Below are 17,120 nucleotides of genomic sequence, written 5' to 3'. Positions count from 1 at the left end.
CTCAAATTGGCAATAGTGAAAAGAGCAAACACATCGTGGGCTCCTCTTAATTATTTTCACCGACGAACGGGTGGGCGATCGAACTCTTATGGCTGTAATAATTGGTGCAAAATTGTTCAATTGCCTAATTGCTGTCGATTGCTCATAATTTTTAGTGTAACACTGTGTATTTGTGGCACATTTTCGTTTTATGGCCACGAGCGTTCATGAATGAATGGGCTTTATTTACAGGGCATTTAAAAGTTTCGGGTAATCTTATCACCCAGAAGTGTTCAAACTTGCGCAAGTCATCAAACAAATTTCGAAACGGAAATACCAAAGGGTTGAAATAGTCTAAACGAAAAGATAACTGCCTTAAAATTGCGCCCAAAATTCGCACAAAATCGCAGTAACAATAACAAGCGAACCTAATCAAAAATCCAAAATCTCAGGCAGCTGCGCATGCGTAGCAGATGAAAGAGATAGCGAGAGATCGCACCTTTGAAAATGCTACCGGAACAGCTGGCGCAGAAGAGCGAGAGGGAAGACAGGAGTGAGTGATAAGAAATAGCAACAAAAGCGCATAAACCACCACCAACTACTACAACAACGAACGCGACAAAGCGAACAATGCTCTTCATTATGCCCGTTATTATTAAACAAATAGGGAGAGCGAAAGAGAGAAAGGTGAGAGCGCACCATGTTGATAACACACCCCGTGTAGCTAAAAGTTAGCCAGATTCACAATTAAAGGAGCTAGAAATGCTGATATATGCTCAATTTGATTTATGATCACCTATAAAAACTTGATACTGATAATAGCAGCTAATAATACTTTAATTTTCAGTACCTTAAGACACATAATTCAAAGTATGCACTCAATTAAAACATTGTATTAGATATCCTTAGCTAGAAAGTAGTCAAGCTGCCAGCACTGCCTACCTTACTCACCCAGGTAATTTGACTCCGACTCTCCGGCTTACTGCTCTCCCACCCCGGGAATTAGAAGTCTGAGTCGAAGTCGCCAACTGTAGCCGCTCATTCGATTCCCAGCAGTCGAAGCACGCAGACGCAACCGCTGCGATCGTCGCGAGATATTTGTGTTCGATCATTGTTTTCGTATCGTTCGGGTTAACCACGTTCGTTGAGTGTCGTGTCGACTTGTGTTTACCGTTGTGCAGTGTTAAACTATTTACGCTTTGTCTTGTGGGTGCAGCACCCCCACCACCCAGCCACCCACTACACATACGCACTGTCAAGTTTTGTGGTGCCCAAAAGTAATCAAATGACACGTGCTTGAAATACACATTTTACTATCCATCAGTGGCGGCCGAAACAACAACAAAAGCATAAGCCAAACTTGGGATTACCTCGGCATTGTTTATACAGGAAAGCGGTAAGTTTTGGCCACAATAAACCGTAAAGCACATTCGGAATGCTTTGACCCCAATAAGCTTAACAATAAACACAAATATTCAATACGATTCCGCATACGCCCCTCGTAATTACACATGCCTTAATTCACATAATCACAAACTACAGACATATGTATATATTTATGTACCTCCGCCCATTTATTGAAGTAAATTCCGATGGTTTTTATTTTTGCTCATTCGAGGACCTCGCTAAGCCGCGTTTTATGACTCAGGAGCCTCACAAAGTCAAAGTCGTCAGACCGCAAACTGATTTCGTTCGCTTTTCTCCGAATGTTCTTTATAACGTAGATCCCACAAATGAGTCATCCGTGCGCTTGGGGATACCGGAGTGGATACATAACTGCCTGAGATACGTATGTATCGTATAATTGGGGGAGGCAGTGGGCTAAGGTGACTGATCAGGTTGATGGGGAATGAATGAGCTGGGGGTGCTGGTGACTAAGCCCCCAGCATTGGATAACGCTAATTGGGTTGGGTAAAGAAATGTGTGCACACAGATGTGATAGTCTGCTGGCTAGGAAAGAGTCACCTCTAAGGCAGTTGTGAATGGGTTACATTGAATAACATTCCAGTCAGTCCTCAAAAATATCCAGTTATGTAGCTTGAAATAAAAAACATTTCTAAAAGAAGATTTTTAAGTTTCTTTGAATGTTTTGGTTGGTCTCTTACATTTTAATCAGCTTATGCATTTGAAGAAGTTGGCTTTCGCCACCTCGAATACTTGTTATCTCGACTCATCTGGAAACCTCAGAATATATCAGTGGCACGATTTCAATCTCACCGCATTGTGGTGTTTCGCAGATTTCCCTAATTTCAGTTTGCCCGCGCCTAATTGCAATAATCAAGGGAGCACCGCATAATCTCACTGATCTAGTTCCAGTTTAAGAGCGTTTCTGCGGTCTCGATGGCTCCATTAGAGTGCTAAACACCGGCCATTACGGCGGTCATCAGGAGAGGTGTTATTACCTGGACGTCTGGACGTGGAAACCAGTCGGCACTGGAAGTCACTCACCTGTTGCGGCCAAGAGATCGATATCATTGACAATTGGTGTCGACGGTAGCAGCAGTGGTATATAATGCCAGTTCGATATGTTGCTACCGTTAGATGGGAAATGCCAAAGCAATGATGATTGTCCATTTGAGTGGGATTAACGTTTAATTTGGCTTAGTTTATTGATTTTCCATCGAACAGGTCGGTTAAATGTCAGGGAATGTCGCGAAATGGAACATTTCGTCGATTGCATTTGCTAAACCATTTGCAACTCTTTGTTTTTTGCTCACTCATGTGTCAGTTTGACATTTTGCAACAATGGTCGATTCTATTGAACGGATTATGGCTGCCGCGACTTGAATAATTGCACGGTTTTAATGCGTTCATTCAGTTTTTTACATAATTAAATGATTGTTTAAAACTGATTTATTATTTAATTGTTTGCCACTCGAACGACAACAATTAATTATGCAATGGCGCAAAGATGCGATATAAATAAATAATAATTTCATTATAATCAATGCAACAGCTGCCAGTGGGCGCAAGTGATGCGCGGAAGGGGCGTGGCAAGCAATTAAAATTTATTACTCTTATTTTGCATTTATTCCATTTTAATTTGTCGTTTAAATGTCAAAACTATTAAAATAATTATGCTGGATGCCGGATTAATCAATGCTCTGGCCTTTGTCCAATCGATTTTGATCTGGTTGGGCCGTAACTTTTGGTTAATTAATCGGGGTTACGAGCGGGGAAATTTACCCCATCCACCCCATTCAACTTTCCCCCATTTCACCTTGTGTCCAATTTGTGCGGCTGACCCCAATGAGCCAAGTTCAGTTAACACTTAACCACCCCGCATATTAACTTAATTATCATGATTAACATTTTCTGTGTAATTTCTGTATTTTCGCTGGCCGTTCTCAGTTGAATTTTGCGATGCAATTCCCATTATTCGTACCTTTTAAACTGACCAGAACTTAAATTTGTTATTCAACACGCTTCCCTCGCTTTTTTTCTGTTTTTTTTTTTCTTGATTTGTTTATTATGAAATGCTTTCGATAACGAACCATTATCATATCTTCATGCGATATGGCAAAGAGTTCCGTTGATTTCTTTCTGTTTTCGCAGATTGAAGTGCATAAATTATTTTGTCTCTATTTTTAAATTAATTGGCAGATTGTCGCAGACTTTAGAATTCTATTTGGTCGCAAACTTGTTTGGCGACAACTCTATTAGGCATTTGCATATGAATTTCGACTGCCTTTTGTGCCTAATTAGCCGGCAAAAGTACAACGAACTTCGAAAATTGTCTTATTTTCTTAGTCACGAATTTAATGTACAATACATCAATTTCTACACTATGCAACACACCCAATTAAGTGCAATTTGTGACTTTGTGAGCCTCATTAACTCATCGCATCTCAGCTCAGCTATTTCTCCTCGTGGAAACCGGATTGTTAGCTAAACATTTTTTACATTACTTTGCCTTTGCCTACTAATGAGCAGAATTACTCATGACTGGCCCATGTAGATATAAATATCGATTGAGGGGCTGTTTTTCAATCAATTTAAACGGCGTGCCGTGGCAGGGGGAGGTGGTAATGAGACAAACGAACCACAGAAAAATTCAGTGGTCAAGGGCAGAGGGTCCTGAAATGCCTTCTTCACCGGCTTCGCTGGCTAATCCAATTAGAATTGCGCCGTCGGCTGGGAAGTCGTCTTTGTAGGTGTTCCCTAATTAGATTGGTGTTGTTCGGCCGCAAAGCAATTCCTGTGAAAAAATTGAAATTATTATTTGAGTCTAGATATCCACACATTTCTCTTCCAAATATAGTATGAATCGCACGGCCCGCTTTTCGATCTTAAATCCTAAATCAAGCTGCTTGAAATGTAACGAAGCTTAGGCAAATAGTAATAAAAACTGTTTTTATTGTATGTTTTTCTTAAATAGTTTTAAACTACTAATCCGAACAATTTTCACTTATTTTAACACAAGTAGTTTGCATTGTAACTGACTTTATAGCAGAATTAAAAATTTTTTATAACAAGTGTACGTGGCACTTTACAACACTGCGCTTTGTTGCTGATCAGCAAAGACTCTCTCCGTGGTGGGAAACTTGGAAACTAGCAGAAGGTAAAAAAAAAAAACAATGTAATGAAATAATACCGCAAAATATACCGCGCAGCACAAAATTAACTAACGCCAGCGCAAGCGATAAACGATAACACGCGTAAAAATCTTCTGCGCGAACGACTCATCAACAGTTTTCTCTTGCCGAGAAATATTTGATTTTCGCCTGGTTTTAAAGTTCGCGGAGTGGATACATTGCAGCGGAAGGCTCTCGAAAAATCGGGTTAACTTTTGGCGGACGACGATCGCCGATTGAAGTGGGTGTGGGAAAATGCAAAATGCGGCACTTCGATGAGGAATATCCAAGATTGCCGCACGACGACGTCATCCTCAGTCACAAACACACACGCACACACCACACACAATAAACCAGGTGTGCACGGAGAATTCAAATTCGTTGAGATATTGTTGTAAATTATGAAAGCAATTTATCAAGCGGAAAGTGGAAATCGAAAGAGCTGGATAAAAGGGGAAGCAAAAGGAGGAAGTACGCCACAAACAACAACAGCGACGGCGGCGGAGCGACAGAGAAAGCGCTACAGATAAACGCGCCTTGAGCCGATCAACGAATACACAAAGCGAGCGAAAGAGAGGTGCCGATTGAAAGAAAGAGAGGGAGACGGAGAGGAGTAGAGAACAGCCGAGGGCAAATAATTATCTCTTTTCGCTGGATATCTTTCGGTTTTTTTGACCTCTAGCAAACTATTCCCTCGAGCATTTCTGTGTAAGTACGCTAATTAAATTACAAATAAAAACGGCAAAACGCTATAATTGCAAGCTCATAATTCACAACAAATGGTCCCAAGGCAAAAGCAGCCACAGCAACAGCAACACAACAACAACGACCACAAAAACGAGGGTCAAGTGGCAAGTTATTAACTTTAGAGGGACTTCTTCCATTTAAATAAGATCCAACGTTATTGCTAATAAAGCAACTAGCCTCGCACATTTCAGTTAGTTTAGTTTCATTCACTGAATTTGGCAAAACTTTCCGTTGTTAACGTACAATTATTGTTGTTTTTGTTCTATTTGACGTGTCATGCGTGCGATAAATATTAAAAAAAAAAAGGAAAACAGACACGAGGAAAGATATATAGGAGATGCCGCCGACATATCCGCCGAGCGACAATCTAAAAGTTTACGAAAATAAACACACACGAGCCAGCTGAATGGCCTCCCACTTATGATGCGCCCCCTGCCACGCCCATCGTGGCCATGTTTTGGTTTCATTTTCCATTTTTCAAAATACAACAAGCCACACACAAAATAATGACTTTCCTATAATAATTTTGTGGATTTCGGCCTTAATTGTTTGTGTTTTTCAGCAAACGTTTCCCATTTGTTCGTGCAGATAGAGAAAATATTTGTTTTTTTGGATAGAGAAGTGTTTGGAAAAGAAATAGATTAGCCACGGATAATATTATTAAATTTTCATACACTCTGGTAGAAATTAAAGCTTGAACATGGATATCAGAACTTTGACAAATTGCACATTAAAAATTCACTAAGATAATTGTATTCAAAATTGAGACAACACAATTTTTCCCAGTGCAGTTGTACGTTTATTTATGCATTTGAACGTGTCTGCCGGTTATTTGGAATTCCCATATGCAAACAATCGAAATTTTGGTTCGGCTGTCTACTTACCAGTTTTCAGGTGCATTTTGCAATTTCGAGCGATTGCATACGGTTTCACGCAATTGTGATTTTATCTTTATTGCCAAGAACTTACAGTTTTAGAGTCCGCAGCTTTTAATTGACCATGGGCTAATTACTTTTGCCTTCTGGCTGGTGATTGTTGTTGTTGTTTTAGCTGTAGCCGCTCTTCATTTGGGTAAACAAAAGATAAGCAACAGGTGCTCCAAAGTCTCGAGTTACCACATTGAGAGTTGTACTAAAGTGTTACTGAGAGATATGTGTGTGCGAACGTGACAATTGTTGCCTCTGGCTTAATCGATTACTCACCTACTCAAGCCCACTTACTCATCCACTCCACACTCACAAACACACTCACATAAACACACCCACATACATACGCCCATTAATCGAGCTGCAATTGAATGCCTTTTGTACTGTTTGAGCGGCACTGCAATAAGTGGTTTTCTCCTCCGCAGAGAGCGGAAATCCCCAGAGGGAAATGGACACCCGCGTGGAACTGGAACTGGAGCCGGTTGGCAAACAGGATAGGCTAAAGGATCAGCCGGATGATGAGAATGAACCGCTGGAAAACCAGCTGGAGCTGGAGCAAGAGCACAAGAGCCTGCTCACGCCGGTCAAGATTCCCCCGGCTCAGACCGCAAGTCCCGACCAGGAGGCCACGCCCAGCACCCCACCACCCATGAGCCTGCAGCCGGGAACATCTCGGCAGTTGTTCAGGGATGCCGCTATGGCGCACGGAGGCCAGGAGACCACATCGTTGCTGCAGCAGGAACTGAACAACATAGCCGCCACCCAAACGCCGGCCTCGAAACTCAGAAGCGCAAGCTCCACGCTGGATGCCAGTATATCCCGGAATCCCTCCACCACGGGCGGGAAGCACGAGAAGAAGCTGGGCCACCGGCGAGTGGCGGAGGGCGGTGAGGTGACCTACAAGAAGATCCAATCCAAGCAAATCATGGGCTCCATTCAGCTGGGCATCCAGCATACGGTGGGCAGCCTGGCCAGTAAGCCCAAGCGGGATCTGCTAATGAATGACTTCTGGGAAATGGAAACGATTTCGTTTCCGCCAGATGGTTCCTCCATAACACCTGCCCATCACTACAACGACTTCCGCTTCAAGGTCTACGCACCCATCGCCTTTCGCTACTTCCGAGATCTGTTCGGAATCGCACCCGATGACTTCCTCATGTCCATGTGTGCGTCTCCCCTGAGGGAGCTTTCCAATCCGGGTGCCTCTGGTTCCATATTTTACCTGACGACCGACGACGAGTTCATTATCAAGACGGTGCAGAAGAAGGAATGCGAGTTCCTGCAAAAACTTTTGCCCGGTTATTACATGAACCTATCGCAGAATCCTCGAACGCTGCTGCCTAAGTTCTTCGGACTATATTGCTTCCACTACAACTCGAAGAACGTGCGGTTGGTGGCCATGAACAACCTGTTGCCTTCAGACATTAAGATGCACTGCAAGTACGACCTTAAGGGATCTTCCTTCCGACGGAAGGCCTCCAAGGCAGAGCGACAAAAGGCGAGTCCCACGTTCAAGGACCTCGACTTTGCTGAGCACCATCCGAATGGCATATTCCTGGAGACGGACAAGTACAATGCACTGATGAGCACCATTAAGCGGGACTGTATGGTGCTGGAGAGTTTTCAGATTATGGACTACTCGCTGTTGGTGGGAATCCACAACCTGGACCTGGCCGCCAAGGAGAAACGCGAAGAACGAATCCTAAATGCGCGAGCTAAGCTGCAGCGCAAGGAAAGCGCCGCTCAGGGACCACCTTCCTTAAATCCGGACGACGATGCTCCGGAAGCGGATCAGAATCAGCTCCAAGCGGTGGCCTCATACGCCTCCATACCGGGAACTTCGGCTGGAGCTGCCCTGAATCGAACGCGCAGTATGAATCGTCAGCGTTTGGTGGCCCATTCCACTGCACTGGAGTCCATTACGGCTGATATGGATGTGCCGCTCGAGGAGGACGAGGATGTACCCGCCGGCGGCATTCCGGCTCGTTCTGAAAACGACGAGCGGTTGATCTTGTACATCGGCATCATCGACATTTTGCAGTCGTATCGCCTGGAAAAGAAGCTGGAGCACACATTCAAAAGCATTCTGTACAACGGAGACACAGTGTCCGTGTGCCGACCCTCCTTCTACGCCAAGCGCTTCCAGGACGCCATGGGCAAACAGGTGTTCAAGAAGACGCCCACATTTCCACTGAAACATTCCCCCTCCAAGCGCAAAACCTCGACCACGCAGCTGCGCTCGCCGGCATCGCGCTTACCGCCATTGAGTACACCAACAAATGCAGTTCGTCAGCCGATCATGACGATGTCGGGCATGTCGACGCCGCCGCCGGCCTTCGATGACATCTCGGAGGAGGACATAACCGCCGCTTCCACCAGCTCGCTCCAGCAGCAGAGAAGCAGCAATCAGTCGAACAACAATCGGGGCGAGACGGAGGTGGCCCTCAGGGAAGGGAACAACACGAGAGGAGGCAGCGGAGAGCCCAGCAGCACCTATCACACTCAATACTCGTACGACAGCTCCGGGCGAACAGGAAGCGCCTTGACCAGCGACTACAGCGACGATGAGTCCACGGGAACGGATCTGAGCTCGCGGTTGCCCAAGCTGCGCACCCACCGGCTAACAAAGACGAGTGTTCAGGTCACGACGGTTGGCTATGTAGAGGGGGTGGACACGCCGCCGAAGGGCGGGCAGGATGTGGTGCATGCAGATGTCAACGGCAAGACCACCATGACGACCACCACCATGCTGACGACGACAAAGACGGCACACATCCAGGCGCCCAGCTACACGTCCACGCTCGTGCTCAACGATTTGCCGCGTTGATTTTCAGTGCGGGATTGGTCGGGATATGAAAGGAATCCTGAGCAGCAGCAGGAGCATGTATATATATAGCCCAAATGTGTATGTGTGTCTGCAAGGTGAAAGCGTCACTTCCACGCCCAAAAAGGGAAATTCTGAAAACGAGCTCGTTTATCTTGATTAAACACAAAACCGAAAAGCGAATACGTATTCGATATTGAAATTTATGTGGCGCCCGTGCTAATTGACTGCCAACTAGACACGCTACCCCCCCCCCCCCCCCCCAACCGCCAAACGCCCCCGGACTCACACATGCACACTGCGGGGGGATTCCACGTACCTACTCAAATTTATAATTATTATTTGGCTTCTACTTGGTTGGAATTTGTTAGCGTGTTGCCTTAGCTGAAGATTTTGTTTTAATTTTTGAAATTATTGTGCTCGACAAGCGATGGGCTCAATCGAAATTGGTAAAAGGGTTGAGAAGAGACGATGTGAAAACTCAGTTTTTGTCTACTATATGTGTATGTTGCTGTATTATAAAGTGCGTTTACGTATTCTAAGATGCTCATGTAAATAAAGGAACGAGAATAAATACCAATATCGATGCGAACGCGTATTATTGCCCAAAAGGACGAGTGTCCTTCGGGGTACCAAAGGGGCGCTGACGTTTATATTGAAGCTCTGCCCGTGGCTGAACATAAATCACTTAATGATTTCAATGTTGCTATTAAGTGCCGTTAATTTTTATCGCCTTGCTGCATTGTTAAGCCTCTTTCAGCCATCGAGCGTGAATTGTGCAATATTTATTGTCCATTCGAAAGGATTTCGCAGGACTCAGCCGCGTACCCGCGATTTAAACGGGTGATTGGAGAATGGCAGAGCTCTCCATTAATTAGCCCATGTCCTATGGACAGTGGTTTTAAATTGTGTACCCTTTAATTCGGCATCTTAATTTTGGGTTTTATTGGACACAATTGAGGCAATTTAAAGGGGATAAATATCTGTAGCAGATATAACTTTCTTTGTTTAACAATTTCCACATTCGATTTTATAAACTTTAATGGTTAAATATATGAGAAGTCATGAACTCGCTGCTACTCAAATAATTCAAAAGAGAATGGCTCGAAAAAAATGTGATATTATGAAAGGCGTTAGAAACATTAAAAATTGCAGATTAAACTGTGAATAGGCCGCAAATATTTGTTGGTTTTTATGGCCATGCCTTTTATGCTAATTGAATATAATTTTAATTAATTGCTTAATGAATTCAATAAATATGTGTGTGCCGAAGTGGGAGTGTGTTAATGTGTGCGAAAGTGCCGGCATAAAAAGTGTTTCGTCATTTATTTATTTCAATTTGTTTACTTGAAACAAGCACTTTGTCAATATTTGCTCTGCAGTGGAAGGAGTCACCATGCCAGTTGACCAAATGCCATTCGAGGGCCCCGAATGGCGTTGGTGGAGGTGGAGGTGGGTGTGAGGTAGGTCAGAGTTCACTGGGCATGCATAACTGAAAAATAAACTTTCCCACTCATGCATAAAACAAACAGTTGCACACCAACAAGTGTACGACGCCCACTTTTGCTGAATGGTATATTATGTAATTATGGCGAAAACAACAAAGTATAATAAATATGTAAGCTGCAAAGTGCAAAAACCACGAGAAATTAAACAAAATAAAACACGACTCTTCGGTTTTGCAATGTCACACGAAAATTGTTTAGCAGCATAATTAGTTTATTCCATTTGCATAATAGAGCCCCGAATGCCGCACACCAAATGTTTTGTTCATTTTCCAAAAAAAAACCCCACCGAAAATCATTTGCATTTCCAACAAAATGGGGCAGGTGGTTGCGCCCCCCCTTTGTATGGCAATGCCTGTAACTCAACAGATTTGGTCTGTAAAATCTGCATAAATGCCCACAATTTGGGGCATTCACATCAATTATTTAGAAATTATTGCACACTAATGTATATACTGGGCCATATGCCAAATGTCATTTTGATGGCCCCCCTCCAAAACTTGGTGTTCCTTAAATTGCTCCAAAACCAAAATTGTAATTCTCTACACTGAGAAATGCTGGTTTTCACAAGGTCGCAGGTTGGAAATTTCATTGATTAAAATAATGATTTGTATCGCCTGGCGGAAATTTAATTTTTTCGTAACGGATATTAAGCCAATGTTCAGGCATGTGTGTGCAATGCCCCGCCCCCTTTCCATCGCTACCCCAAAAAGGGGGCAATGACCCCTGAAAGACATGGACGAATGGTCGAATTGGGGATCCGTGTGCTGGCAATGAATCCAGTCCCAGTCCATTCCATTCCATTCCAACCCAGCCAGCCAGCCAGACCGGCAATTGCATCAAATTTAATGAATTTAAGCCTGTTAAACGAATGAGTCCAATTTATTTAAATGATGGACACCACTGATGATTGCCCGTTTCTGTTTCTCCATTTCAGGCATGTCCTTTCAGCGTAGCTACAGCAAGGTCTGGTGGGGATCCGAGCAGTCCTCCCTGACCAGCGGCGGTTTCTATTCGAGCTTCAGCGGCGGGAGCAGCACATCCAGCACATCCAACTACCCACAAAGACAGCCAGCATCCCTCGGCCCCCTGGGCAATCTGTCCTGCATCCAGGAGGTGGAGGACGAGCAGAACAGCTCCAAGCTATCCTGGCACAAGCACGATAGCCCCGGCAGTCTGCGCAGTCAGGTGAGCATATCGATGGTATCCCATTTGATACCCCGAACCGACTGGGGCATTTCAATTTGGCCAGCAGTCGCTCTAACATTATGGTCCTTTTATAACTATTATAGTAGAGTAATGTTATGTAATGGAGTAGAGCCCAAAGTGTATACATCAAATGAAAATCGAATTATATTTGCTGCATATAATTTAGTAATGAGATATGCTGAATAGAAGTTTTGCTTCTACAAAGTTTGGGAGTGTAAACAGAGTTCCTTGCGAGAATCCGACATTAATTAAAATCCTTAACCATTCGAATTCAGTGCGCTAATGGTCTTGTTTTTCTTCGGGTGATTTGCAGGATTCGGGCTTCTCGGACAATGAGGAATCGCATCAGTTGCAGCATCAGCAGAACTTATCCCCGCCATCGCCACAATCCGATAAGCAGCAAACGCCCGCGGCCACGCCCACATCCGTACATTCGGTGGCCACGCCCCCAACTGTGGTGCGCCGAGTGGGCAACTCGTCGTTCTACTCGCCGCTGATCAGTGTCACGCGCCGAATTTCCTTCACCAGCGGCCAGATTACGCCCAAGACGAGGTCGGGAGATGAGGATGCCGAGGATGCGGAACTGGAGGCGAGTCGGAGTCGTCTGTTCGAGCAGCTGGATAGCATGAAGCTGGACGATGGAGAGGCAGAGGCCGAGGAGGATTCACCACCGCGTCCGGCCATAAGACGCCGCAGGCGTCTGATGCGTAAACCCATGCCGGAACCGGAAGCGGCTTCGGCCAGCGAGGAGGAGGAAGTGGTCATAGCACCACCACCACCGCCGCCGTACAACAATGAAACTGTTTACTTGGGTGAGGCGCCACCGCCGTACAACAATGAAACGGTGACTTTTGGAGCCACCGAGCAGGATGAAAGCCTCCAGCAGCAACCTTCCCCCTTAAGAGTCAGATCCTTGCGTTTCACAGCTAGCACCAGCACACCAAAAAGTGGGTCCAAGATTGCGAAACGGGGCAAGAAGCACCCAGAACCCGTGGCCAGTTGGATGTCGGAACAGCGCTGGGCCGGCGAACCGGAGGTGATGTGCACCCTGCAGCACAAATCGATTGCGCAGGAGGCATACAAGAACTACACCATCACCACCAGTGCGGTTTGCAAGTTGGTCAGGCAACTGCAGCAGCAGGCTCTGTCGCTCCAAGTCCACTTCGAGCGGAGCGAGCGGGTTCTCAGCGGACTGCAGGCCAGTTCTCTGCCAGAAGCCCTTGCCGGAGCCACCCAGTTGCTGTCCCACCTGGACGACTTCACCGCCACTCTGGAGCGACGAGGTGTGTTCTTCAACGATGCCAAGATCGAAAGGAGACGCTATGAGCAGCACTTGGAGCAGATCCGAACGGTGAGCAAGGATACGAGGTACTCGCTGGAGCGACAGCACTACATCAATCTCGAATCCCTGCTGGACGATGTACAGCTCCTGAAGCGTCACACTCTGATCACCCTGCGTTTGATCTTTGAGCGACTGGTTCGCGTCCTGGTGATCAGCATTGAGCAGAGTCAATGTGATTTGCTATTGCGGGCCAATATAAATATGGTAGCCACCTTGATGAACATTGACTACGATGGATTTGCATCGTTATCCGATGCCTTCGTCCAAAACGAGGCAGTGCGAACCCTGCTCGTCGTTGTGCTGGATCACAAGCAGAGCTCCGTGAGGGCCTTGGCACTCCGGGCTCTGGCCACCTTGTGCTGTGCTCCCCAAGCGATCAATCAACTGGGCAGTTGTGGAGGCATCGAAATTGTAAGGGACATCCTGCAGGTGGAATCCGCCGGCGAGAGAGGAGCCATCGAGCGAAGGGAGGCAGTTTCGCTGCTGGCCCAGATTACCGCCGCTTGGCACGGATCGGAGCACAGGGTTCCGGGTCTGAGGGATTGTGCTGAGAGTTTGGTAGCCGGTCTGGCCGCCCTCCTGCAGCCGGAATGCTGCACCCAAACGCTGCTCCTCTGCGCCGCTGCCCTGAACAACTTGAGCCGCATGGAGGCCACCTCCCACTACTCCATCATGTCCAACGAGGCCATCTTCCGGCTGATTGATACCCTGGAGCACCAGACTTGCGGCACAAGCGTCTTTCTCTACGTAAGTATTTATATGCTTTAGTTTACCAATCCTTAAAGCAGCGTGTTATTAAGCGCAGTAAATATTTAACAATTCAACTGCTAATCAGCCATTGCTTTATTGAAATACCAAAAGTATCGTGTTGCCAAACATCCTAACTATTTATTTATTTGCCCCAGAAGCGAACCTGACCTTGGGTTGTTTTACCCCGGATCGATTTCCTTCAAATTTTTTGGCCAATTTTATTGAAAGCTTCTTGGGGCCCCGGCTCGTAAAATTTATTTGTGCATTTGCAAAGCAATTTTTTCGCAATCTTGGCCACGATTTTTCATTCCGCAATATACATACATACAATACATACTGATGTACATATACACACACAGACCACTTTGAGTTGCTTATTTTTTGCTCATCAACATTTTCGCCCTCTGTTTTATTTCATCCGCACAGGAGCAAATCGTTGGGATGCTGCACAACATGTCGCTGAACAAGAAGTGCCACAGCCACTTGGCCAACGGCGTCATCATAAATTTCATCACGTCCGTGTACCAAACGGAATTCTACCAAACCTACGGCTCACGTGCGGAAAGCGATGCCCAGCGCCGCACCATCAAGACCATTCTGCACACCCTGACCCGGCTGGCCAGCGATTCGCCGACCCTCGGAGCAGAGCTCCTGGAGCAGTGGCATCTGCCGGACCTGCTGCGTCAATCCCTGGCCCTTAAGCCCGCCAATTCGCAGCAGCAGCAGCACCTGGACAGCAGCTACGGCGGGGACATATCCCAGTTAGCGCGACAATTGCTCCGTGCCCATGGACAGGAGCAGCAGCTGCTGCAGGCTACTCCGGCGCCAGGCGGATCCTTCTCCAGTGGCCACCAGACGCCCGAGGCACAAACCCAGACCAATTCCAGTGGCATGTCCAGCTCCGGCAGCAAAACCAAGGCCAAATCGTCGGCGTCGCCGCTGCTCAAATTCAATTTAACACGTCAGGAGAGTTTCGTCTAGTTTTCACCACCTGAGGAGGGATGGGCATGCTCCAAGAACTCAGTGGAGCTGCACAGAGAGAAATCCATGACCAAGTTGTACATTGTCATCTTACTCACGTATACTGTTAATATTATTGTTAATATTAGCTGCTATATATTAAACCTTTGACTTCTTTCCGATTAAGCTGCAATGGTTAGCTTAATAGTTTATCAGTCCAATCAAAAGACACCAAATTTTCTCTCTGTGTGGACACGTTCTCCGGCCGGACACAAGCCGGAAGCTCAGACGTGCGTCAAGTGTTATTACTTTGTCTAGAATGTTGCGTGACCCGTTTGGACTCGCTCCCTTAGTCGCTTATCCTTGCTGTATCCTTGCTGCTGGATGTAAACGAAGTAATTTTTATATTTCCACTCAGGCAAACAAAACAAACGGAGAGGCGGAGCGAGATGCCAAATAAATAGGAATACAATTTTTGTTTAGTTGTTTTTATTTATTTTTGGTTTTTTTTTTTTTTTTTTTGCTTCTGTTGCCGAGGCAACTTTTGGCATTCTTGTGTGCTTATAACAAAAATGCTCTTAAAGCACTGTTTCACTCGGCAGCCAGATTTATTTTATGTTTCAGTTGATGCAAATGCAAGCTTGACATTTTGCATTCTTCTTGTAAATATTTTCGCAAAAAATCCTTAAACTAAACCCCATACGGCTGGCAACTTAAAAACCAAAAACTCGGAAAATTCCTTAGCTGTAGCGAAGTCCTTTGTGCCAAATAAAATGAAAAAGAAATTCGAAATATTTATTTCTTCTGAACTTCGAGCAATTATATTGCATAACATTGTATTATATACGTATATGTATTTACGCTTTTCACCAATGTTTGGAGTAATTTCTAAGTTTAGTATAAGATTATTGAAGCCACGTTACAATTACAAATATGTCGCTTAAATAAAATCAAGATGTGTTTAAACAATAATTTCTGTTTGTTTACTCAGGAGGAAGTATCGATCGAGTGGATATAACTAAATCAATGTTTATTCATAAGAAACTATTTAAATAAGCTAACAAAATGAATTTTGTGTGCAATGCATCTTTTACCAAAGGAGTGACCATGATAACAAGGTATTATCCTCATATTCAGCCACCCTGTTTTGTACTCAAATGTGTTCGGTGTTTGTCCGAATAACTTGGACCTCAGTATTTCTTTTGTGCCGGGCATTAAATGTGTTTTGCAGCAGTAGAACCAGCTTACTCCAGTTGGACACAACTCTTCCTGCACATTTTCCCGCTCGTTCTGCCTGTGGGCAGAATTTTACTACATGTGCTCCAAGTGCTCCAATGTACTCCATGGCTATTCGCACACAGCTTCGGTGGAAATGAAAATATACAAAAGCAAATACAGCACCGATGATCAGCAGTTTGGCGTGCAAATCCACAGATATCCACACACTCTGACACTGGCACACTTTATCGAGCATGGAAAATCAGAGCTTAGAGTGTGTTGTTTGAGCAGTGCGATTCCATGTGGTAAGTGGCAAGCCGCTTTCGATTTAAATCTGGGATCCCATGTTATTTGGAAACAGGGGAAACTAACCCCTGTTGTTGGGCAACTTGTGAATAAAGTCAAATGGGCGGAAATTTCGAATGTGCAAATGCGTTCAATGAGCGATTTTTACCTATCTAACTGAATAACTGAATTAAGCAAAACAAAATTCCAAATATGGAAGAGTTTATTCCCGATTCACAGGCTTTGCCATCCAGCGAACCGAATCAGTTAATATTTCTTATCGCTTTGCGATTGAAACACAGGACTTTCAACTATTCGTGACGGGCATCTGAAATGTATGCTATGCAAAGTGCGTTAGATGTCACAAAAAGCAAGCTAGCTCTATATCCTTTTGAGTCCTGTTCCATATACCAGCTTCCCACTCAGCAGGACCCCGCATTCAGTTTTCCATGGCTGTCGATATCCGAATCAGGCATAAACAAGTTCTTTAGAGCAGATTAAAGTTTTATAATGCTGGCATATTTTGCATGGCTGGGCCCGGAATGAGAGAAGATGCTATGCCATTGGTGGCGTATGGTGCGCGTATGTGTGCGTGTTCCCATTGAAGTGACACACACACACCCACATATGCGCATTGAAATGGGGAATCTTGAGTCCTGCACCCGCATTTATGTGTGTGTGTGTGTGTGCTTGTGTCGGGTTTGTTTGCGGCATGCGGAATGCCCGGCTCTGATCCAAAGTGTTGCGGCATTTGATGCCTGCTCATATGTTTGTGCTCGTATTATGACAAGTATGGCTGAC

General features: G+C 45.2%; 2 protein-coding genes across 4 annotated transcripts; both read left to right on the top strand.

Moving 5' to 3' along the window:
• The first annotated feature begins 1,016 nt into the window (after positions 1-1,016).
• On the top strand, positions 1,017-9,763 carry sktl (skittles). Of its 3 annotated transcripts, none has more exons than NM_001299718.1 (2): positions 1,017-1,375; positions 6,652-9,231. In NM_001299718.1, the coding sequence occupies exon 2, from the start codon at positions 6,675-6,677 to the stop codon at positions 9,051-9,053; it is 2,379 nt and encodes a 792-aa protein (NP_001286647.1). In that variant the 5' UTR covers positions 1,017-1,375; positions 6,652-6,674; the 3' UTR covers positions 9,054-9,231. The 3 variants fall into 3 exon arrangements, with proteins under 3 accessions (NP_001286647.1, NP_477206.1, NP_001286646.1); NM_057858.4 differs by lacking the exon at positions 1,017-1,375 and adding an exon at positions 4,627-5,261 and having other exon boundaries at positions 6,652-9,763; NM_001299717.1 differs by lacking the exon at positions 1,017-1,375 and adding an exon at positions 4,627-5,261.
• Positions 1,017-15,783, top strand: insc (inscuteable). Its single transcript, NM_057676.4, has 4 exons — positions 1,017-1,375; positions 11,493-11,743; positions 12,078-13,853; positions 14,283-15,783. The coding sequence occupies exons 2-4, from the start codon at positions 11,495-11,497 to the stop codon at positions 14,835-14,837; spliced, it is 2,580 nt and encodes an 859-aa protein (NP_477024.1). The 5' UTR covers positions 1,017-1,375; positions 11,493-11,494; the 3' UTR covers positions 14,838-15,783.
• The last annotated feature ends 1,337 nt before the right edge of the window (positions 15,784-17,120 follow it).

This window comes from Drosophila melanogaster, chromosome 2R, assembly GCF_000001215.4.
Source record: "Drosophila melanogaster chromosome 2R".
Lineage (NCBI taxonomy): Eukaryota > Metazoa > Arthropoda > Insecta > Diptera > Drosophilidae > Drosophila > Drosophila melanogaster.
The sequence above is the reverse complement of the archived record's forward strand: the minus strand, read 5'-3'. Positions and strand labels throughout refer to the sequence as shown.

What these genes read in the sequence shown, in the direction of transcription:
- insc (NM_057676.4), top strand. Translation starts at nt 11,495, where the DNA reads ATGTCCTTTCAGCGTAGCTACAGCAAGGTCTGGTGGGGATCCGAGCAG. An exon ending in CCGGCAGTCTGCGCAGTCAG is followed by an intron (nt 11,744 to 12,077) that starts GTGAGCATATCG and finishes GGTGATTTGCAG; the next exon opens with GATTCGGGCTTCTCGGACAA. An exon ending in GCACAAGCGTCTTTCTCTAC is followed by an intron (nt 13,854 to 14,282) that starts GTAAGTATTTAT and finishes TCATCCGCACAG; the next exon opens with GAGCAAATCGTTGGGATGCT.
- sktl (NM_057858.4), top strand. Translation starts at nt 6,675, where the DNA reads ATGGACACCCGCGTGGAACTGGAACTGGAGCCGGTTGGCAAACAGGAT.